Source organism: Pituophis catenifer, unplaced genomic scaffold (genome assembly GCF_029215685.1).
Source record: "Pituophis catenifer annectens isolate HBS135680 unplaced genomic scaffold, rPitCat1.0.hap2 SCAF_3, whole genome shotgun sequence".
In the NCBI taxonomy this organism is placed as follows: domain Eukaryota; kingdom Metazoa; phylum Chordata; class Lepidosauria; order Squamata; family Colubridae; genus Pituophis; species Pituophis catenifer.
This window is the reverse complement of record NW_027256883.1, coordinates 52,915,126-52,940,786: the sequence shown is the minus strand read 5'-3', so window position 1 is coordinate 52,940,786 and position 25,661 is coordinate 52,915,126. Positions and strand designations below refer to the sequence as shown.

The 25,661-nt window shown below is 35.8% G+C and overlaps 1 protein-coding gene across 3 annotated transcripts in view; it reads right to left on the bottom strand.

Annotated features, from left to right (window-relative positions):
• Positions 1-503: 503 nt before the first annotated feature.
• The window catches only part of PTPRM (protein tyrosine phosphatase receptor type M), a 480,156-nt gene continuing 454,998 nt past the window's right edge, over positions 504-25,661 (bottom strand). For all 3 annotated transcript variants that reach the window (XM_070940620.1, XM_070940621.1, XM_070940622.1), the window contains 10 exons: positions 22,601-22,717; positions 20,597-20,751; positions 19,510-19,645; positions 18,956-19,105; positions 18,577-18,750; positions 16,345-16,476; positions 9,385-9,510; positions 8,242-8,405; positions 2,206-2,341; positions 504-1,206 (listed from right to left, as the gene is read on the bottom strand). In XM_070940620.1, coding sequence (XP_070796721.1) covers positions 1,153-1,206; positions 2,206-2,341; positions 8,242-8,405; positions 9,385-9,510; positions 16,345-16,476; positions 18,577-18,750; positions 18,956-19,105; positions 19,510-19,645; positions 20,597-20,751; positions 22,601-22,717 — 1,344 coding nt within the window. In that variant the 3' untranslated portion in view covers positions 504-1,152. The remainder of the gene's footprint in view (positions 1,207-2,205; positions 2,342-8,241; positions 8,406-9,384; positions 9,511-16,344; positions 16,477-18,576; positions 18,751-18,955; positions 19,106-19,509; positions 19,646-20,596; positions 20,752-22,600; positions 22,718-25,661) is intronic.

Genomic DNA, 25,661 nt, shown 5'->3' with positions numbered 1-25,661 from the left:
TGGGAAAACACTAGGAAGTAAAAAATAAGTTGGTTTGCTTTATCCACTGCTGTCAATCTGAATGATCAGTTGTTTTCTAAACCAGTTTTCTTAGTTTCAAGCTAACTAGCACTATCAAGTTCTGTAATTGGAGAGCACAGAATAAATTTGGGAGATTCGTGTATGCAAAGAATTTGCTCTAATGCTGAGTTATAAACATAAGAATCAGAAGTTCTATTTAGTGTATGCTATACTGAATAGAAAATTTGGAAACCTTTAGCTTTTCCTGAAGGCAAATGTAGGCCATAAGATGCTATATATTAAATCAGATTTTATAAAATATGTACTTATTTATTAAGCTGAAAATCCAGACAGGATAAACAAGTGTTTACAATATAATACAATAAGCATTTCCAAGATTTAATAAAAATGATTGTCAGTCATTGTGCTTCACAAAAGATTTCTTTTTAATGAATAAATAATTTGATGAAATAAAAAATATTTACAATATAAACAAACGGGAAAAGCTTTGGATATAGTAATCTGATCCTTCTGTATTTTTTCCATTTTTTTAATGGATGTATATCAAATCATTTCTTCTGAAACAATACAAGTTGGACAGAAAATTGAAGTCAGCAAGATTAATGTGGTCTGTGGGCGTAGCTTTTAGTTCAATTCAAGCTACGAGTGCTTTGTTTATTAGGAACAAATACAATACAAATATAACTAAAATACAGTATCAAAATGCTAGGCAGCATTCTCCACAGAACAAAATGTACACTAGTCTTTAACAATAACAAGGATCACTGGCAACAAAAAAAAAATAGTACAACAGAAAGGTACAAACATTGTCATTAAGAATAGAATTGTGCTCTTGGATTGATCAGATGACTAGGCAGGTATAGTAGGCTCTTCGATGGGTTTGCATGATAGTGGTGTCCAGTCCCAGAGTGTGTTGGTGTGGGACTGTGACTCAAGCAACAGCCATACTGTAGGAAATGGGCAGTGCAAGCATTTTTGGAAAGACTCTCTTGGGCTCTTAAAAAGAGCCAATACAAAGCAATTAAAGTGTAACACTGAGAAGTTCTCATCTCATACACACAGATATCATGAAGCAACTCGCTTGGACTGTGCTAGTGAAACATTTTGCCTCCCCCAATGTTACTTGCAGTATCAGCCAGAATTCAAGTACTCCAAAGCCACTTCATAGCAGAATTTATACTGATCCTAAAGAGTCAAAACAAGAAAAGGGAGGAATTTAGTTGTAGGAAGGAGTTAAAGAAAATCAAGCTGTATAATGAATTAATTACAAATATTTAATGAAAAAGTTTTCTGTGTAGATTTCTTTTGAATCTATTAGACAGGGCCACTCTGATCAATCTGGAAAACACGTGTGCATTGGTAATAAGATCATAGAGATATACAATGTAGTCTACCATAAGCGGAATACTTAGATTAAAAAATGTGCCTTGCAGGAAATGAAAGAAAATAACAAATACAGCATAACCTAAATACTTTATTTCACTATATAAAGAGACTTTTTAGTAAACTGTCAAATAATGGCAGTGGAATTTCTTTATGACTAAAGGACAAACACAACTTCTTATTGTAATGATGAATAAAATAGACTGTATCCTGACATACTGAATTGTCATGTAAGCTTGTGCATACTTGCACATACATAAAACACCAATGGCCTTTCAGCCTTTCTACATTTCAAGTAGTTTCATAAAGTATAACACAAGGAAATAATTGCTCCTGGCCCTTTGTTTCTGAACTCTTTTAATCTTTCTGCAAGATAGAAGAACCATAATTAAATGCAATACACTAAATGTCAAATTGAAATTAACAGTCTTGATAAATATTAGGAGATTAAGCTATTTATAAAATATATAATTTGAAAATCTGACATTTCATTTTACATGACTATTATTTCTGCCATACAAAGTCTGTTCTTCTTTTGGATTGCCCTGCCAGAAAAGAAAATTAATAAGGGTGTTCTGTTTAAAGTTGTTACATTTGCACAAAAAGTCTAACACACCTTGAACAAGACTCAAGAAGTAGCATAAAAATACTTTTATAAGTCAAGTGATTTCATTATCCCCTTTAGGAAACAACAGGTTTGCTTTTATGAACAGTACTTCACATAAATCACAAAAATGTCACTATCCCTTATGAGAACAGGAATAATTTTCTACTTAGTGGTACAGTTTAAAGAACTCCTACCAGAAGGTCCACCATATTTGGCTTATTATTCCTCAGAGTCTTCACAGCATGGAATACATCAATAGCCCTCTGGTGTTGTAGCATTTCACAAACAATACTGATTGCACAAAATGTCCCACTGCGGCCACCACCATTTCTGTAAGAAAAACAGCAAAATGACTTGATTATTTTTTAGATTTTGCTATTACAGTACCTAAGGATTTTTTTCACCTCCTAAAGTAAGCTTATTTTATTTCATTATATACAACCAATGAGTGTTCATGTTGTCTAAATAGTCCACCCACAGACTGGATTTGCTGTACAATAATAGGCTAAACAGAATAAATATTTATTGCTCATGATGTGTCTAGCTATAGCCTTTGGGATTTTAGAATTCTCATCTTCCCAGCTTTTAGGCTGAAGTAGAAAATTACTTCATCCATTCTTGTTAGGCTAATTTAAAAATTATATTAGGAATCGTGTTAACAATACAACTTGAGTTGAACCAATGCATTGGTGATATAAAGATATATAATTTGTTTGATTTGTATTCTATCTGTCATTTAAGAGCTGAAAACAATATATATAGTACTCCCGCTTCTTATTTTTCTTCACCAAGCCTAAAGTCTCCAACTGATCTTCCATGGGTGAGAATGGATTAGCATCTTGGTCTTTACACTCTCAAAAGGCCTCATAACAATTAATGATTAACTTTATATAACAGTTAACAGTTTGGTTTTGGTCTACTGGAATATATAAAATTGACAACTGTTCAAAAACCCTTATTAAAATAAATCAGGGTTTACTTCAATCTTGAATGTCTGTGTTGATGTTGAAATCTGCAATATTTTATCTATTTGCTACTGGGGATTTTTGAGAGTTCCCCATTTTTATTACATTATTTATTAAATTATTATATTTTATTAAATTAATCAGAAATAATTATTTTAGAAAAATACCCTTGTTTTCTAAACTAAGTGGAACTACTATAATTATTTGGTCAGACCTGGCCAAGACGACACCTGCCTTAGACATCCAGATGTTTGAAACACCCTCTTACAGGAAGCTATTTTATGGCTTTTAAAGGACCTTCATATGTTGTTGAGGAAATGACAGGGAGCTTGAAATCAGGAACATATTACACCTTTCCTACAGCAATTGTGAATGGTATCAATTTGTTTTTATACACACTTTAAATGACTGATGACATTTAAAAGTTTATGATCTTTACATGATACCTTTAAACTTCTTTTTCCCATTCAAGATCTGATGGAAAAACATATTTTTATGATCAAACTGTGAGAGGGATAGAAGAAAGGACTTACAACAAATGCCAAAAAAATAATAAAAAAGCTTCTTTCAATATATAAGGAACAAGAAGAAAGTCAATAAAATGATCAGACCACTGATAGGAAGAGATGGTAAGAAGATGATGGGCATAGGGAGAAAGGGGAACTGTTTAATTCCTTCTTTGCATCTGTTTTCATGCAAGAGAAAAAAGAACAACACAACCTATCAAAAGCAGCACTGTGGGAGACAGAATAGAAGTGCAGATCAAAATAGATAAGAAATTGGTAAAAAACACCTATCCATTTTAGATAAGTTCAAATCACTTATCTATCAGGAGCAGCCAATTTATATCCCATGCTACTGAAGGAACTGATAGATGTGACCTTGGAATCACTGAACAAAATCTTTCAGAGCCCCTGGAGCCTTCCTATCAGATTAGTTTCCTGGATCTACTTCCTGGAAAAGAGCTAGTGTGATTCCAAGCTTCAAGAATGGAGAAAAAAGTAGATCCAGGAAACTATAGACCAATCAGCTTCATATCAATACCTGGGAAAACCGTGGAAGAGCACCTAGAAATGAACAAAGTGGATCACTTGAAGCCAACATGGGTTTGTTAAAAACAGATCATACCAGACAAACCTTATTGTCTAAGTGTCCCTTTTTGATTTTCGTGATTGCAGTTTTTTCTCCTTCTGTTGCTAATGTATCTAAAATGGTTTTGGGTACATTAGCAGCAGAAGGAGCAACGAGTGTGCAGATGGATTCAAAGTTGGCTGACCAACCATATTCAGCATGTAGTCCTATGTACTATGTCTACATGGAGGGAAGCATACAGTGGGGTGCCTCAAGGTTCTGTCTTGAGCCCAGTGCTCATCAACATCTTCATAAATTATCTAGATGAGAGATAGATGGGGAACTTAAAATATTTGAGGTCAGCAACAAGCTAGGGGGAATTGCCAACACTTTGGAAGATAAGACTCAAAATTCAGAAGGATCTTAATAACTTGAACATTGGGCTTTATATATATGTATCCTTAGATATATATTCATATCTATTTTAAAATTGAACAGCACTCCCTCACCAGAGAGGGAGAGATATGACAGCAACTATCTCATGTTTACAATGCAGTCCTTTCAACAGTCCCTAGAAGGTTCTACATCCATTTACACTCTAATTCAGATGATTCTGAGGATACAGATAAACCACCAAGTGGCTTCAACAATTCTCTGAGAAAGACCAATCTTCAGAGTGCTAATGACCCGATAACTGCAAAGAATATAAATCCTTCCATTCCCCACCAGTTTTATATATACTAATAATTTATACTATATATTCGACTGGAGAAACTGTATCTATTCCTAGAATATCAGAACCCAAAGCAGTTTATTGCAAATATATGTTGCATGAGTTTAGATGCATGATTAAATTCAGCATTTATAATGCTTTATCTTTAGTTATTTTTAGTTTTCTAGAGATTCGTTCTCGTTCTAGAAACCCTGTTATTTCTACAGCTATTCTAATCAGCATCCTTTAGACAGCACTTCATTGAAAATAATAAACCTTAATAATTACCAGAGTGCAGACTAGTTAGCTTGCAACTCTTTAAAGACAACATTCACAAATGGTTGATTTTCAAAGGAACTACAATATGGCACATCTGTCACATCCAGACAGCATGAAAAGAATGCTCCCTGCTGCCAAAATACTGGATAATATTGTGCCATTCTTTCAGCATCTAATTAAACTAAAGTCATTTAAAAGGATTATGTTAGAAGTTTTTTCTACCTTCCTATGCTACCTCAAAGTGCCATACATGTGTGCACATACACGAGAGGTAGTACAACCATTTAATATCATGAGTAATCAAGAGAGATAATACCAATTTGCATTTGAAAAAGACCTCCCAGATGTGCATCTCAAAGCATTAATGAGCTAAACCTCCCAAAATAAAACATTATATTTTTTTTCCAACAGGTGAGAAAACTAGAAAACAGCGTGAGAAAACTACTGGACCATGATCAGCTGAAAAGAGGGGTAACTTTAACAAAATCTAGGTAGTAGCTAATTTTTAATAATTTCAGTCAGAAAGACTATAGTCTGACTGTATGTATATGAATGTGACAGAGAGAAAAATGGAGAAACACAAAGAAAGTGAAGAAATATATAAATTAACATATCATGCTAAGCCATGGTTTGACCACCATTTATTGAATAATCCACAATTGGTTAGGTTCTCACAATGATTACCCTCAAAAATCAAATGGGTGGGTTAACAAAACATACAAAAAAAATAGCATTTATTCTGACTTATCTTACACTAAGGTTAGGAAGAAATGAGGAAGACTATAAAGAAGAGCAGTTGAAATATTGCAGTTCAGCCATAGTCTGGTTGTCATGGAAAATGGTTTTATAAGTGGTGGTCCAAACTACACAATATATCACTACATAATTTTCCATTATGTGTCTGTTTTTTTGTACCCAGGCATTTTTTTTTTTTGTTAGGGTCAATTCCTGGTAGCTGCACAGGCAAACAAAAGTATTCTCTACCTTGATTTATCCTTAGCAACAACCATGATTCTTCCAAGGAAATTCTTTTAATCTTGGCCTATCTGGCTGGCTGGAGTCACTGAAGTAGTCGGCATGATCTTAAATGGACTCTGGGGGATGGTAGAGAACAGAAAGGCCTGGAGGAACGTTGTCCATGGGGTTGCGATGGGTTGGACAAAGCTTCGCAACTAACAACAATCCCTCTTATTTATTATTTTCTTCTTCATTTCTCAACTGGCCAAATGTAGTCATTTTTTTTCTAGTCCTTTGTCCATTTCTATCACATCCCCAAAGTAGATGAATTCCTCCTTGCCCAAAAGATCGTTTTAACTTTAATAGTTCTGAACTTTGTTGTCACAGAAATGTCCTTATCCTGCATGATCTTGTCTGTTTGTCACAGCCTTTCTCCTTAAGATTGATCTCCTTTTTTATTCCTCTAACATACTTTCCTCCTTTATTCTTAAGCCCAAGAAAAACCAAATTATCTATCACCTTCACTCATCTACAATTAATCAGATGTCAGCTAAACAATCTTGTTTGCATCTGTTAACTGTGTTGATGTCCATTTAGTGCTACCAAATGACACTGCAAGGACAAAAACTGGTATTTTTTCCACCTGAAATTCCAATCCAATATTGCTAGCTATGGAAAAAGCGATGTTCTATCATCATACAGAACACTGATTCTGTGATGCTCGTATGCTTCAGGTTCTCCATTCAGTACAGTATTTCCCCCCACTTATTTTTCACCAAGAATTACCAACCTATTGCTTGCCTGACCACTAGATGGTAGCAAAGAGTTAAAGCTTTTGGTTCATCTTGACTAGCATCTACCATAATCTTTCTATCTTCCTTTAATCTCATTTGTGTCTATTAGATCTCCTCCCTGATTACTTCTGAGCGTTTCTAATTCCACTGTAAGTTTTTCTATTATTTTTCTGAACAACAACAACAATAACAAAAAAAACATTTTAAAATTGTTTTTGTCTTTTTGTTGACATTCTCAAATAAGGTATTTTTTTTGTCCTTTCTTACTAGACCTAGAAGTCCCTATTAATGCTCTGAAAGCTCTTCGGATCTTCTCATCTTTGAGATTTTTAGATTGTTTTTACTTCAATTTTACAATGTCACATTTCTTGGTACAGCTCCTTAAGATTCTCTAGTGCATAATTGATTCATCGTCTGAATCTGTTCCTTACATTGATCTTATATTCTTACTGCATACTGCCCACATCAAATCTTGTTAACCCAGTCAGTTTCATTCTCTTAGGTTTAGCCTATATATTTGACATCAATAAATCATGGTCTCTTCCACCAGGCTCAATAGATTGCACTTCTCATTCTTCCATTTCCTATTATGTTGTCAGTTTGATTGCAGTGTGGTGCATCCAGTAATGTCCATACGTAGACTCTGTATTTATGTTGTTTGAAACAGATTTGGCAATAAATAAAGAATTCTCTTTGCAAAAGCTGATTATATTATTTTCTTTGCGATTACACTATCGCAATCCAAATCTTCCTGAATTCCAATTATTTATTACTGGAATTCTATCTTTATCCATGTCTCAGGGATAGTTTAATTGCTTTTTCTACACTTTGCAGAAAATGGATGATATGATTCTAGTGGTCCTTCCAATTTCATGATATCCTGAGTTACCTTCCAGCCAATCCTTCTGAGCCTCCCTTCCCATGCAGTACAAACAGTATACAAAATGATGCAGCAGGAAGAAGATGGGATGAAACAGTGGCAGAAATGGTATCCTCTTCCTTACAAAGGAGCCAGGTGAAATCCACCATTTTGCATCAAGCAATGTTAATAATGTTACCTCTGGGAAACATATAAAAAGAGCAGAAAGACCACAGTCCTCTCTGATTTAGTTCTCAGGGTGGCAGTACTCAGAGATTTATTACCTCTATTGAACAATTATTGACAAACGGATTGTCTATGAGTTTGTTAAATTGCTCTGGGGCTGTAAATTAGGAACTCTCCAGTCTAAATATTGCTTTTGCAATACTTTTACTAGGTAAGTTTGGGCAAGCTATCTGCTCTGTAACTCTCCCCACCCCAATCCTATAAGCCCCATCTGTACTATGGACAATTACAGCTCTGACTTTACAGAGTTGTAGTATTTGAATTAAATTAAAATCTAATTCAAATTCTAAACAACAGCTTCATAAGAGTCACTGTTATTGATCACCTTAAGAGTTTTAGTCACTTACAAGCAATGGACAACTGTACGGCCTTCTCCTCCATTGTATTCTTCCTGCCACTTGTCCACTTGGCGTATGAGTTTCAAAAAAGACCGTTTAGATACGGGTGTGTCTCTGTACATAGGCCATCCCAGGAACTGAAATTGCTGTACCATTCGGTAGCCATCCTGGGGCTGTGGGGACCCAACCAACAGGTGAAGAAAAAAAGACAGCATTATTTATTCTGAGTTCAAATAATATACGCCTTACAACCTTACATTGTTATAGAAGATTGCGCCTTACAATGTTCTAAAGAAATTTACATTTCAAAGTTATGACTTTCAATCTCAGATTTAAGATGATATTTTAAATAGCTGAAAATACAGATATGCTGAAGAAACAATGGTACCAGCTGCAAGAGCCAAATATATGATTAATATTATAGCAATCACAGACTACCAAGCTGAAATTTGCAATATAATTCCAACAGTGTTGCTCTTTTAATATGCTTGTCATTGTCAAATTTCTGAAATGAACTTTCATTCTGATGACTGATTGTTAATATGCTAAATACAAACCAATTCGTTCAGAATAACTCTCCCTTCCTTGGCATCTTTGGAAAACTGTACTTATATGTTGAAAATTTCTACTAATTTATTACAAAGGGAAGAAAACAGAAAAAACATGTTTTCCAATTTCTCAATTCTATTGACAGATACTTGTGATTTGAAAAAAAAAGTCTTCAGGGTTATTGATTTGTTTAGTTTGTAATTAATGTTCGAAAATGTTGAAAATATAAATGTATGTATCCTTAATTTTGGAAAATAATTAAAGAAGTAAGTAAAAGACCTGGCAAAGTTGCTCATTGAGTGTTCTTCATTCTTGTATGTTTTTATTAGGCAGTTTAACACTGATCAGATATGGTCTAGATTTTCTAAATTCATCCAAATCCTGGCAACACTTTTGTTCCAACTGAAGCTTCTAGGATGGTTCTAATTATAGAATATTACATAGTCTACATTACACATGAAATATTTTATGAACATGCTTCCATCAAATAATAAACATTAAAATAAATCATCAATTAAATTTGGATTCCCTAAAATATGAACCCAAACTATATTTCTATCCCTCATAAGAAAAATAAGCAAATTAAGTAAATAAGATCCTTACTCTTGATGCATTATAAATTCGGAATATTCGACTGATTATATCTTCTTCTAAATCAGCAGAAACAAACTCTACTTGAATAGGACCATGTCGATGAACACCATTTTCAGGCCAATATTGTGGACATAACTGTAGAAGAAAGAGATTAATTCATGTGTAATTGTATTATTTAGCATGGTTCCATATACTCCAGTGATTTTTTTATTGCCCATTTGAGCTCCAAAGATCACAGAAAGCTTTATCTACACGAAAGGATGTCACTTCTTTTTAACTATCTGAAAAATAAGATTATTTCCAAAGATAAATGGGTATAATGCTTGTATATATGTTTATATATCGATTAAACTTTGCAAACCTTCAAGAAAAGACCAACATTTTAAATGCTTATGCTGTTTAATGTATTTTGCAATTATATCTTTTTAGAAAGAAAAATGCAGAAACAATTTTCAGCCTCTAAGAATATAATGTACATAGACTCCAGTGAAGTTTGTAGTACACTTCTTGTATATACAAATACAAATACATACATTGCAGGAGAAAACTTTTATAGAGGACACAGTGTTTATAATTTTACTTTTATTTACTTATTAACAGGGTTGTTTTAACAAAAATGGTTAGAAGGTTATTCAGAAAATAAAAATATAAATAAATTGAATTTAACTATTAATAATTACAATTTAAGGCTAAATGGAAAGAACAATTATTTTCAAACTATTTCCAAATGTTTGATGGAACAGAACTTTCAACTTCTTTCAAAAAAAGAACTGGGAAACACATGCAAGGAATTCTCTGTGGAAAATATTCAGTTTCTCTGGGAATAACACCCCAAAAAAATCCTTCCTTTGCTACTTATCATGGGTGTGAAATACATCTGTTTTTCATTTCTCAAGGTAACATTTTTCTTTAATCTCAACAGTACTGGATATCACCAAAACCTTAGTTGCCTTCCATATATATAAATATCTCCTTTTCCACTTTGACAATTTGTTCCAATAGTATACTGTGTAGTGTAGTGTAGTAATCACAGGGGATCAAAGAGATACTCTGGACCATTTAAATAGCAGATAATATTATGTAGGCTGAGTCCTTCTTAATCCGTCCTGAATCTTCACTTTTCAATATTCCAGACATCAATTTACAAATGGGTTCAGTCAGACAGTTAAGGCCAAGCAAAACAAAACAAACCCAGAGAACCACTGAAGGATTGTATTTGGGATTTAATTTATATCCTGCCTCTCTATTCATTTGGACATGTAAGCCTAGCAATCGATATAATGAGTGCTACAAAAATAAAAAAGGAAAGAAGTTACTTTAAAATCTTGAAAACAACAAGTAACAATTAAAAACCTGGTGAAAAATGCATATTGTGGCTGATGCCCTGGAGTAAAAGAGAAGGTGCGTTAACTGCATTTCCTGAGAGAATGCACTCCCCACCCTGGGACTAACAGGAAAATGCCCTCTATTTCATGCTGGACAGACTGGGGACATTTTCAGACTCTAATGCTTGAGGAAGTTTGCATCAGAAGATGTAGACCTTAGCCATTTTGGCCTTTAAATGTCAGTAACAACATCTTAAATACTGCCGGAGCAGCAATTAACAAGCAGCACACGTCTTGTGATATCAGCATAAAATAATTCCAGTATTTTACATTGAACAGAAATGTAACTGATGAATTTGTCACCCACTACAATTTCTGGATACTCTTCAAAGGTATTGCCATATGAAATATATTGGAATAATCAAAATTGACTTGCTCCAGGTAGGAACAACCCTTTTTTAAATATGGAATATTTCTTGGCAAAATTTAGAAACCATGCACATGAAAGAAACCTTGTAGTTTCTTTCATGTGCATGGTCTGCTAGTATCACAATACAGAAGTCATATTGGTATTTTAAAACATAATGCAAACTACGCTCTTCTATTTTCAAGCTAGTAATAGGAAGAAAATTGAAAAGCCATCAAATATGGGAAAAGTAGCTTTCAGCTGCATGGAGAACATTTGTAAAAATGATACTTGAAAATTAAAGTAGTTGGGTTTTAAACATTTTAATACTATGCAAACTTTCTGAAAAGAATTGCTTGCATAATTTTACATACCTCAATCATGTCTCCACTTGTTTGCCTCCTTTCTAGATTAAAGAGTCCCAAATATCACAATCTTTCCTCATATGGAAACTGTTCTAGCCGCTTCATCATCTTAGCTGCCTTCCTCTGAACCTTCTCCAGGTCTACTGTAGCCCTTTTGAGGTACGATTGTCAGAACTACACACAATATATTATCATCCCTAGTTTCAATTCCATTTCTTATTATCCCTACATGCAATTAAGCCTGTTTTTTTATAATGGATGCAAACTATGTTGAGAAGTTCATTGAATTTACCCTTACTCCAAAATCTCGTTCTTTATTTAGCTCTGATTCCATTACTTTGTGTCAGTAGTCAAAATTTTTGGCTCCAATGTGCATCACTATATACTTGCTTACATTTAATCTGCCATTTTGACATCTACTCCCCTAAAAGATTAAGGGATGTGGTGGATCAGTGGCTAAGACACTGAGATTGTCAATCAGAAGGTCAGCAGTTCAAATCCCTAGCGCCGCATAATGGAGTGAGCTCCCGTTACTTGTCCCAGCTTCTGCCAACCTAGCAGTTTACGTGAAAGCACGTAAAAAAATGCAAGTAGAAAAATAGGGACCACTTTGGCAGGAAGGTAACAATGCTCCATGCGTCTTCAGTGTTTAGTCATGCCGGCCACATGACCATGGAGACATCTTCGGACAGCGCTGGCTTTTCGGCTTAGAAACGGAGATGAGTACCATTTCTAGAGCTGGAAACGACTAGCATGCATGTGTGGGAGAACCTTTACCTTTTACCCCTAAAAGAATCCTTTGGAGTTCTTGACAGATTCTTATTGTTTCTACCAGTTTGAACAATTTACTGTCATCGGCAACATAGCTATTCCACTAGTCACACCTGATTCCAGGTCAATTATAAATATGTTAAAAAGTACTAAAAAGGAGTGTCACATAGTGTACAGGGCGTTATTCTAGCCCTGTGCTGTTTCGCTTAATTCAAGCGAATGGTTTGAAATGGTTTGGCTGAGGGATTAGAAAATGAGATTTTTAACATTTCCGGATGACACAAAGCTAGAAGGTTATCAAACAGTTTGTAGGACTATCAAAATTCAAGAGGACACTGACAAGTTGAAACAATAGGCAGAAATCAGCAAGATGATACAACAAATGTAAAGTCTTATATTTGAGTAGGAAAAGCCAAAAGCATGAGAATAGAACAGGAAGAGGACATACTGAACAAAACTACATGTGAAAAAGTATCATACTTGTTCATAAGCTACATATGCACCAATAGCATTATGCATTGGCAAAAAAAAGTTATCCTTCGCTGTAGCAACATAGGTAGAGTGTCAAGAAGAAGTCATTGTTCTTCTCTAATGCTGTATTGGAATCACACCTTAAATATTGTGTCCTGTTTTAGGTATCATGTTTTTGAAAGGATGTTGATAAACTAGACCACGTCCAGAAGAGAGTAATCAAAATGATAAGTGGCCTGGATGGAAAAATTACGAGGAAAGGTTGGAAGCACTGGGTATGTTTAAGGAAGACTACAGGGAAACCTGACAGCTGTTTTTAAAGGGCTGTCATGTAAGAAGACAAGAAGGAATAGTTCAGAGTTATTTCACAGGACAAGGTAAGACATAACAAGTTTAAATACAAAGAAGTAGATTTTCTATGGACTTCTCTTTTATTCCCCTAATGGTAAGAATTGTTCAACAATAATACAGACTACCTTGGGAGAAGTCAGCTGTTTTAAATTGAAGGCTTTTAAACAGAGGCTTCATGGCCATCTGTTGGCAATGCAGTAGCCATGGTTTCCTGCATTAGACAAGGTGATCTTTCAAACCCTACATTCTAGGAATCTATTTGGCCAACCCAAAAAATGTTTCAGTGCTGTGGCCCACATGGAATACCTTCCTTCAATTTGTACACCAGAACTACTTTTCCCCGCCAAAGGCTGTAAACAATTATGAGCAAGGAGGGTTTGAAGTTACCAATCACACGAATAATTGTGTGTTACTTTATGGATGTTTTATGGAAAGATAAAGGACAATCATTTCTTCAGAAGAAGTATACTCAAACAACAACAAGGTAATATCAGTTGTGTAAAAAAAAATATTTGAACAAAGTGTGTTTTCTTTTCTCACTTCACCCTATGTACCCTAATTAAAATTTTGGAACAGACATTAGAGTAGGAAATCAGGTTTAGTTGCCAACAGATAGCAGGCCTCCAAAGTTTTAAAAGATAGCGAAGGAAGACCAATGGAAAGTTTAAAAGTTTTCCTGCTTTTGAATATTCAAAACATGGCTGAGAAGTCAAATGCACTTTTTAGTAGCAACTAAAAAGTTTGATTCTACAAGTCTTTCCTTGTTCATTCTGAAAATAACAGCACACAAGATCTTTTGCCTTTCATGCATTTCTCTGGAGACCAGTGAGTGTGTTTGGGATACAAAAATATGCAAGTGAATGCCTGAAATTTATAATTACTTGCAGAAGGGGTGTTACTTGTGAACTTTAAAACAATAATGACAAAAATATTTCAAATGTTAAGAAAACTATTTCCCCTTATTTATGATAAATATAGCATACACTAGAGCAGATGCAGGCTGTTATATGTTCTTCTCTTCAACAAAAGCATTTCATTAAGCAGTACAATAAATAATTTAGTATAAATAATTTAGTATAAATAAATACTAAAGTCAGAAATTTTAGAAAAACAGGGCAGTTTTACTTTAGTATGGGCACCCAATTTTCAACTCCAGCAGTATTTGTAAGAGAGTTTCATCTTTAAGTTTCCAGGAACTGACTGACTACTTTTGATGTAGGTGCCACTTCAGCTGGAAAGAGACAGGAAGAACACAGCAAAGTAACATATCTAAGGCTCAAAGGAAGTGTGGCATTTCAGGAAGTCATGCCAGCGCCATTTTAGTTCTAAAATGAGCAACACTGATGACAAGTCACCATCTATGTAACACTTTGTCTGGAGACATAATTGTCTCTTGCCCAGTAGCATAAGCTAGTGCATTTTCTTAAACTGACATCCAGCATCCCCAGGAAAATGTCCCCATGAGGATCTGCAATTAATGGCACTGCTCCTATTAAAGAAAGGGGCTGACAGTCAGAGATTCTCATTTCTTTTCCTGAAAGAAAGAAGCAATTATAAAGAGCACGATTTCAGCATCACAAAAATAGATCTTGCATCTATGCGGCAGAGTAAATAATGGTTGATTTGGACTAGTAAACCGAGGATTCATATTCCCACTTGAGAATAAAATTTTATAGCTACTCTACTAAGTGCTAGTCTACAAAATATTTCACGACTCCCAGTTCCTTTACTGTTGATAATTGAACCTAAAAGGCAAAAGCCATCTATCACTTCATTGTCAGTTCTAAGTTTGGCTGCTGTAACTGTTGTGATTAGTTGACTCTTTTTTATATTTAATCTCAGTGCAAAGCTCTCATGTACTCCTTGATTTATATTGTTAGTCAAGTTATATTGTTAAATATTGCAAATATTTGCACTTTCAGATATTAAAAATACCGTGTTTCCCCGAAAATGAGATCCTGTCTTATATTTTTTTGAACTCCGAAATAAGTGCTTGATCTTATTTTTGGGGAGGTGTTATTATTTTGGGCACATGGAGCAAGATGGGGCTCCTCTTGCTGTCTTATCTGATTTCCACCTCTGTGTTTAAATATTTTATCTTCCGGGGGTGATTCAAGGTGTTGGTTACCATCTTTAAAGCGCTCCATGGCTTAGCACCTGGGTACTTACAAGGTCACCTTCTGCTACCGATACCCTCCCACCGGCCAATATGTTCCCACAGAGAGGGACTCCTCAGGGTGCCGTCGGTCAAACAATGTTGACTGGCGACCCCCAGGGGGAGAACCTTCTCTGTGGGGGCACATGCCCTCTGGAATGACTTGCCCCTGGAGATACGGATGATCCCTGACCTACGTGCCTTTCGCCGTGCCCTCAAGACCTTATTGTTTCAACAAGCTGGGCTGGCCTAAACATGAATTTTAATAGTTGTTTTAGTTTTTTTTTTTTTTAATAAGACTGGGGCCAAATTATTTAATATATTTTAAATTGCTTTTAAATTTTTTGTATATGTGTGTTTTAGTGTTGGCTGTGCACCGCCCTGAGTCCTTCGGGAGAAGGGTGGTATAAAAATTTAAATAATAAATAAATAAATAATAAATAAATAAATTTTCAGGGAGGTCTTATTTTCAGGGGGATGCTTATTTTAGTGCATGCACGCAAAAGCCCGATTGGGCTTATAATCAGAGGATGTCTTATTTTCAGGGAAACAGTGTAGTATGTTCTGGGATTCCCATTTTCCCAAAGAGTTCCCACAGCTTGATATGTTCTACATCAGGGTTGTCAAACTCAAGGCCTGTGGACCAGATTTGGCCCACGGGGTGCTTAGATCTGGTCCATGGGCCACCCTGGAAACAGCGAAGCACCAGCCCACAGTGCTTCTGCCAGTAAAAATGGAGCTTGGGAGCTGGTTTTCGCTAGCAGAGAACTCAGTCCCACCACAGATGTCCCTGACATGAGTGATGTCAAGCTGGCCATGCCCACCATGGCCCCCTGAGGTCAACACAACCCTGATGCAGCCCTCAATGAAATAGAGTTTGACACCCCTGGTCTACATAACCAAAGGTCTTTCTGTAATCAGTGAAGAACATATCGATGACTTTTTGGAGATTTCCAGGACTGTAAACTGCACTGGGAAGCTGGAAAAGAACACCTTGGAAGCAGTTAATGGAAAGCTACTTCTATCCTGTTTTATCAAGAGAAATCTCTTAAAAGTCAAACTCAACATGAAGGAGACATTACGTATGAAGCAAGTAATTTCACTAAATTTATATATTTGACTTACTTGTGCTGGATCCACATCATTCAGCATCACTATTGATGTGCAATGGTAGTCAAGAACCAGTCTCCAGAAATCTTTGACAGTATTTGGTAAAGGATGCTGAGTGACTATAAAAGCTGAAGGCTGTTTATAACTCTGAAAAATAAGAAGGTTATTTTAATGGAGGATTAAAGCTACAGTAAGAAAGTAAATATAAGAAAAAATGAATACTAATAATATTTTCTTCAAAAAATGATATTCTATTAGTTATGGAAACAGAAGAAAAAGCTTCTAATGAACTGGCATGGAAGCACTTACAGCTGTTCAGACTCGGAACAGAATTGCTTTTAAATACCAGTCTTCCAACGGAACTTGGAGATAGTGAAATTATACAGATATAGCCTTAAAGCTGAACCAGAGGTTCCTGTCCCTGCTGACATGTGTATATTAGCAGAATGCCATCGAACACAAGGGACAAGGAATGGGAAGCAAGGCTTAATTTAGGAATAGATAAAGGGTAGGTATTAAGGCTATGGGTTAAAATAACCACCAAGATGGCAGCTGTGATCACACTTGCTCATTTTTAATATATAAAAAAGTGGCAGTGTTTTAATTACGCTGTTGAGTCTGCCATGTTACTTTGTATGGCCTGAGGTGTACTATTTGACAACTCCTGGGTGAAAGGGAGCCAGGCTAGAGATATCAGCCTTATTTCATGGCTGTTTCCTCTTCACCCAGGAGTGGTCAAATAGTACACCTCAGGCCATACAAAGTAACATGGCAGACTCAACAGCGTAATGTATCCAACAGCTGTGTGTCTTAAGGTCTATGACTGTAGGGTAGCAGGTTGAAGGATTCAGTAAAAGTGGCTATTGCAGGCAATATATATAATGCAATATATATAATGTACAATATTTGTTGGATACTGTAGGCAACATCAATCACTAGCATAATTGTTAATGTGATACTGCCACATTTTGAGCATACCCCCTTTCCACGTATCTTTATTATAAATGATATGTGCTAACTGTTAAACTAGTAGTCGTATCAGAAAATATTGCTTTCTTGAGAATGTCTTTGTTCTTTTATGAAGTCTGCATTTTGACATGTGTGTATACATGTGTGACAGCCTTAATTACTGCTGTTCTAAAATGTCAGAGATATTCAACAAATCTCTAAAGAGTGTAAAACATATTTAAGTGTCCTTTTACTTAAGAGATGTAAATGTATTAAAACTTCCATATCTGCATTTAATGTGGATAGCGGTAAAAGTATCCTTAGCAAATGTTCATTCAGTTAGAAAAGAATCAATTGACTGAAGTAATGGCCTGTGTATTATCTACGCCAGCAGGCTTTTTTCCTCTTCTATTCATTACTATGAAAATGAAAAAGAAAACTAAAATTTTCTCCCTATATTATTATGCTGACTAGCTACCGTAAAGTCAGTATATGTGTACATGATAGTGTATGCATCCAAAGACACACACAGAAGCACACACACACAAACTTTGAAATAAGCCCCAACAAGAATGTATATATTTGTAGCCTTAGTTGCAAAATGAGTTACTCTTCGCAGTTAATATGCATACATTACATATGAGGCATACTGATTAAATTCATATATTGCATGAATCTGTTTTGTTATTTATTAAGTTTTGGTTGGTTTGTTGTATGAACTGAAACACTGGTAGTCTGTAAACTGTCCAGGACTATCACAATAAAGGTTATCCTTCAAACCAATTTCAATTCCAAGAGGTTTTAAGGACACATCTGCATGTGTCCTTGGCAACAATATAAATGTGGTTTGCCATTGCCTCTCTTTAGATTTTTTTTGGGCTTCCCAGTTCAGTCTTTTTCTTCTTCTTCTTCATCTTTTGGTATTTCCTATTCTTTTATCCATGTACTGATGAGGTTTGATTCTATTCAGCTTTTTTGTGATCAACTTAGGTCAACTAAGTATTGTTACCCAATGACCAATGTAATATATGAAACTTGTTTATGATGCTTGTTAAAAAAAAGTTTATGCAATATGAAATTGGCTGGACTATGATCCTTTCTCAACAAATATTTTCATACCTTAGCAGTCATATAACTTATACTGAACATATAGGAATGTTTAAGATTTTTAAAATAAACTCAGGAAAGCATATTTGAAAGATTTGAGCCCTTTATGGGGCCAAGCTTCTTGCAATTTTCCAGGTTCTTTGATATCAGGCAGATACCTTTTTAGCTAAGAAAACCAAGACAAGAGCTTACATCCATCAGTGCAGCATTAATGTAATTACTGCTTTCTCCATCTATTGTGATAAGGAAAGGCAAACATCTGTCTGGAGGAAGAACATCCATACACCGATTCTTCTCATGATTCCGGGGTAAAAGTGCTATGCTGCAATCTTCTACCCGAAGGGTTGGGGTCACCATGTTTAGAGTCTACCAAAATAAGATAAAATGAATTTGACAGAAAGTTACTCAAGAATGAATATGTTTTCAGGGTTACATTGATTTCCAGAGAATTAAATTTGAAGAGAATTTATGCTTCATAGAGTAATATAAAAAAATTAAGCTTTTTAGCCCTACGATGAAAGGTCATTTTGCAATATTTGGCTTTTGAAATGTTCTTCAATCATTGACTTACCCTAAATTCTTCTTTGATCTGGCTCGAATTGGTTTGAGGATCAAGTTTATTCATTTCATAATAGACTGATCTAACTTGTGAAGCTAGAACCGAGGTATCTCCACATAGACAGGCTTCCAGTATTGCATCATGTATGAATACATATTGTTCCTAGAGAAATGAAAAAATATCAGACAGTTGGAACAATTTTCCATAGCCAAATCTAACACATACTTATTCTATCTGGCATAATTCCAACCAAATTTTTATAACTGTTCAGTTTGTTTTCTTATTACAAGTCTAAGAATATAAGAATTTAAAATGCCTGGACTTGAGGTCTCGACCCAAAGGCAAAAACTAATATAACCCAAAATATTGTGTCCAATCTGGTCTAGCTTTTTGAGGTTGGCTATATACTGCTACTTTGTTGAGCATAATATCCAGATAATCAGGGTAAGGAAGCTCACGAAAGAGTTGCAGGGCACCTGACATTTAAATTTCAATATGTGACAAAACAAGAGGCATTTTCATTCTATCCAATGCGGCAACTGAAAACGAGAGCATGCTTAGAATACCTCTGTTTGCACCATGTTAACTCTTCGAGATCGAAGTTCTCTGACACAGTTGAATATATCTACAACTCCTTCTCTTTCTGCCATGTCTAACATAATGTCAATGACAATAAAACATCCAGTTCTGCCAGCACCTGCACTGTAAACACAAAAGCACAATTATTATTATTTTAACAATAGCAATTCCTTTCACCAAAATGGAAAGATTATGTCTTTCTTGAGTGACATGCCAAAAAAAAAGACCACGAGACTGCCAGCCACACACTTTGGTGTCCTGGTGAAGGCACCAAGCTAGAAACCAGGAGACTGTAAGTTCTAGTCCTGTCTTAGGCACAAAGCCAGTTTGATGAGCTTGGGCCAGCAAATCTAGGAAAAGAAATTCACTGAGAATGAATAAAATCTTCTCAAAATTAAAAGAGAGGTTTTAATCACCATAGTTGAAGATAATACACCCTTTTTCTTGGAAAAAAAAACTTTATGTTGCAAAACATTTAAATATCCAAATTATTATCTTCTGAAGCTTGTATCTGCCTTATGGAAAATCCCAGTTGGAATTAATGAAGAAATTCCTTTCCAATTGAAATAAGAACAATAAAGTATTCTTCAGGATTGCAACAGTATTAAATCTCCTCTCCAGGCCTGGAATGATCATGTAAATTATCAATGCTGCTTGCTTTTAAAAATCCATTTGTCTAATCCTAAAATGTATTTGCTTGGTTAACAGTGTTGTATTGTTATATTGGGCAGGCACCTTTTATGAATGGTGGCTCGAATAAGTAGCTGGTGTGCCAATGACTGCAAAATGCCATCATGGAGAAATATATTCCAGAAGCTTTTGGAAGGACTCTGTAACATTTAAATTGGGTCTAAATCTAATCAGATTTTTCAATCTGTTGCAGTTGAGGAAGATACATTCATAGAACAAATATTATATATCATTATTTCCTGTTCATGAATGGTATTTCATAAACTGTAGCAATTAAAAATATGACATACAAATTAATCGCACCCAGATAGTTCCAGCTGTGCTAAGTTTAAAAAGGATAAAACATCTTTCTCAACTAAAGAAGCCAAAATAGGTTATACTAACCTGCAGTGTACAACTAATGGGCCGGCATTAGGTGGGCTTTTTGATTTGACCTGCCGGACGAATCCAAGAAGACCCGTAGCATGGTATGGTACACCATGATCTGGCCAGCCAGTGAAGTGGAACTGTCTGATTTCTCTGATCTCATGGGCGCCTCTCTGTTAATTGGTTGCAAGAGAAAAAAGGAAAAGCAAAAGTGAGCATTTTCAAATGACATAGAAAGAACATAACTCCATTTAGTCCTCTTTTAAAATTTGCAGACTTTTGGAGTTTGCTCCCATCTTCTATCTTATTTTCTACTAGAAAAGACATTGGCATGATATGGAATAACATTCCCCCATGAGTCCATGATATTACAAAAGATATTGAAAAACTGGCTACTTTCCGAGACTATTGATAGGGTGGTTGGTGAACCTCTACTTTTTTTGTTTGATATGATTTTCTTCTGTTGTATTTGGTATTTCTAGTTATAGAAATTAGCATATAGAAAAATACCTTATAGGTCTTCTAGTCTAACTGCTGTTTGGGTAGGAGAACTTATACCATTCTAGACAAATGGCTGTCCAGTCACTTGGAATACCTCCATTAATGAAGAACCCACAATGTCTGGAGGTAAGCCATTCCTCTGATTAATTGTTCCCACTGTCAGGAAATGTTTCCTTAGTTCTAGGTTGGATCTCTTTTTAATGATCTTCCACCTGTTTTTATCCTGTCCTCAGGTGCTTTGAATAGGCTGTCTCCCTCTACTCTGTGACAGCCCCTCAAGTACTGGAAGACTATTATATCTCCCCCTATATCTCCTCTTTGTTAGACTCGACACATAGTTTCCTCAATCGTTCATTGTATGATTTAGCATCCAGATCTCTTAGCATCTTTGTTGCTCTTCTCTGCACTCCTTCTAGGGCAGGGGTGTCAAACTCGATTTCATTGAGGGCTGCATTGGGGTTGTGTTTGACCTTGGGGATTGGGGTAGGCATGGCCAGTTCCACATCACTAGTGTTGGGGGCGCCTGTGGTGGCCCGAGCTCTCCGCCAGCGAAAATGGGCTCCTGAGCCTCTGGCTGTGATGGCCTTCTAAAATCTTCTGCCAGCGAAAATGGAGCTCAGGAGGGCTGCACATTGTCCTCCTGAGCTCCGTTTTCGTTGGCAGAGGCACTGCAGGCTGGTCTTTTGCTGTTTCCAGGGGAGCCCCACAGGCCAGATCTAAGCACCCTATGGGCCGGATTTGGCCTGCGGGCCTTGAGTTTGACACCCGTTTCTGGGATCTCAACATCATTTTTGTATTGTGTTGATCAGAACTGGATACAATATTCAAAGTGGGGTCTCTCTAGTGCAGTATAAAGTGGTAATATCACTTCATGTAATCTTGAAACATCTGTTGATGCAGCCTAAGACTGTATTAGCTTTTTTGGCAGCTGCAGCACACTGCTGGCTTATATTTAAGTAGTGATCTACTACCACACCTAAATCCCTCTCAGAGTTACTGTAACTTTGAGCCAGGTACTGTACCTATTTTGTACCTGTGCATTTAGTTTTTATTGTCTATGTGTAGGACCCTACTTTTCTTACCATTGAATTGCATTTTGTTGGATTGGGCCCAGATTTCAAGTATGTCAAAATCCTTCTGAATCAAGATTCAGAATCAAGTCTATCTTCTAAAATGTTAGCTATTCCCCCCAGTTTGCTGTTGTCTGCAAATTTGATGAATTCCCCTTCTATCCCTCATATAGGTCATTTATGAAGATGTTGAAGAACACTGGGCCCAAGATAAAATATACATTGATTTCTCTGTTATTGTTTTGTCTTTTTGATTACTGGTATGTAAAGCACCCAGAATCTGGAGCTGGACATTCTTTAAATCAATGCAACAAATAAATAGGATAATCAGTTAAAGGAAGCCAGCCAGCCTTTAGCCAGAAACAATTTTGGAACAAGAATTTAACTTAAAGGTGTCTTAATTTTAACAAGACCATGGCTAGAAACATTGAAAAACTGTATCTTTGCTCACCTTTTCTACTGCAAATGTTCGAATCACATATTCAGCGAGAAGCTCTGTCTCTATTAAGGTAACTTTAATGTCTTTATATATCTCAGTGTCATCTGGCCAGTATTTACAGCACTTGACCTTTCAGAAATACAAAAGAAAATTAAGGCTTGTTATTTTTCAGTTTGAAGCATTCCTTTAAGCTTTTTGTATTGATCTGTGCTATACAGGCTAATGACACATAAAACAATCATGCTGTCTACATAAAGAATGGACCATAATATTGAAAAAAATGCATCTTCTTCCAACAAAAGTTCTGGGAGTTAAAGACAGGAGTACGCTTTATTTCAAAATGGGGAAAAATGTGTACATGTGTGCGCACACACAAAGAGCTTTCTGTTCGTGCAGTCTGTCTCTTTCAACACTATCGCTACTGAAAAAAAAATGGCAGGATTGGTCCCAATTGGATTAGCAGGTGAGAAAGTTGAGCCTATAGTGCAGTGTTTCTCAACCTTGGCAGCTTTAAGAATTCCCCAGCCAGGGAGTTGAAGTCCACGCATCTTAAAGTTGCCAAGGTTGAAAAACACTGCTGTGTACTTCAATTCACTGTATTGAATTTTGCTGGTGTGCGCTTTTGTCTTTGATCATTTCTCTTCTCAAATGCACCTGAGGAGTCATGTGATTGTTGGATGGAAAGTCCTGAAATCATTACTGCTGATCATATTTGTCTACTTTGGGCATTTTATTGTGAATTCTGTAACATTTCCTAAAACTCCCTTTGAAAGAATTTCACACAACTCTGCTGTCAGGAAACCAAAATGACAAAGAACACATATGGAGGTTGACTGTTTCTCTGCAGTATGTCTGCTTGAAAATCAAGACCTTAAATCACATTCCTGATTTAAGGTTTCACAGTGATTTATTTCTCATTGACAATATGTTTTCCCCTGCTTTGCTCAGAAGAAGTTACACTTTCCATTACCATCAGATTGGTACAAAACCTATTGGTGACCCAATTTATTGTGATCTATCTCTTTCATAGGTAAAGTCTGATTAATACAGTTTATTCAAGACCCATATAAAAACGAAACAGCTGCAACAGAGGACTCCAGTTTAACTTTAACACAATTGCTTTGAGATGAGTGCTTGTTAATTTCCATTGTGCTGGCTAAACAATGTTAAAAATGGCTAAATTCCTCATAGAACTGTGACTTCCCAATGTTTGTGTGTGTGTGTATACATACATACTGTATTGCACTGTGGAACATCCCACTTCCCATGATCTAATGGCCAGGTTGGCCAGTGTCTGCCATTGGCAGATAAACAGAAGAAAGATGGGAGGTAATTATTTCTTCCTTATACAAGGGAATGATAGATTGTTTTAAGAAAAATTATTTGCAAAGTACTTGTTACTTTTGCAATGTCTTTACTTTTGTAGGGGTGGTAATTATGAAAGTGAATAAAAGAAGTCCGATACTAGAATGTAAATAAATTATTAATGCAAATGTTCATATTTCAAGGAGCATGGAACATCTTTATGTGGTCTATGTGGAAAATCATATTGTATTAGGGACTTCATTCAAATTTCCTGCACGTTGTGCATACGTGCAAAACGATGTAGCAGCTTTTACATAGGTATATGTATTGCTGTCTTTGCATATTTTACAAGTAAGAAAATGGCAGATGAGATATTATGCATGCACAGAAGCATACAGCATACAGTACAGACAGATTCAGTCCACTGCATCTGAAGTCTGTAAAATGAAGATCTGTTAAATTGAAGTTTTATTGTGATAAATTAGTGGAAGAGATATGAATGCTTATCAGGTTTGCGGAGGTCACAAAATTGGATGGAACGATTAACAAGTAAACCTTAGAATAAATTCAAAAAGGTCTTAATAGGTTGAAGAAATGGGCTGACAATAACACAACAAAATTTAATTGAAGACAAACACAGGATTTTTTTTTAGTGAAACAGAAATAAAAATGGTAAATAAAAATAAAATAAAATAAAATAAAAATAAAAAACAGAATGGTAAACATGTGGTTTCATAAGAGTATTTATTAAAAAAGATCTAAAGATAAAAACTCCAAATCAGGCTTCATTCTTGGTGACCACATACTTTTTGGCAACAACATGGAAGAGATTTTTCCCAGAATGTCTTTCTACTTTCCATGGTCTTGCAGTTCACATCAGCCAGCACAGTGCTCAACAGGTTCAATCCTGCTCCCAAAGTTATTGCCTAGTTGACGGTTAAAAATTCCCTAACTTTCTAGTAGAGCAGTTCAACAGTAGAAACCATTATCCGAAAAGGATGTGGGTTCCTGTTTGTTATAAACTGAACAATTCCCCCTGCCTAGGGCAGTTTAATTTGGACTTCTACACTGAATTAGATCATTTAAACGAGCTTTTCCAATCCTGTGCAACTATGATTATAACTCCCAGGATTCCTAGTTCACTGTAGGATCTCTGCCAGTAAGGCTAGACCACCTATTGTCAAGAATTAAGAGATATTATCCTCATAGCAATAGGCCCTGTAATTTAATTTTTCCCACAGAATGACACTTTCCCCTTATATATCAGAGGAAAAAGACTGCAGTTAGGGTTATCTCTAAGGTTGGTGCTACATCTGCTTCCCAACAAATCCTGTTGCTGTACGGATTTATTTGGATAGCCCCAATAATTTTGGTTCAGATTGGGCATAGGAAGACAGCTGCCTTTGGTGTGTCTTCTAATTTACTTCTTATTTACAGTGATCGGCAGTGTCTTTCCAGACTTTTAGATGAAAGTCTCTCCTGTGCTCTTCTAGGGATTAATAACGGGGTCATCTACATGCAAAGCAGATGCTCTGTCACTGATTTAGTTGTTTCTCCCTCTTGTCAATATGTTATAGGAAGAGCTATCACTCAGTGGTAGAATGTAGAGAGACTTGTAAAAAGGTCCCTAAAACATGTCTGATGAGAGTAAGGCTTGGGAGAAAAAGGATTTAGTTACTTACTCAGGCTTACAGGCCATTTTAATTGCAAACAACATTAAGTACTTGTCGTGGCATCACACAAAATTGGTGAGCAGGAAATGGTGTGG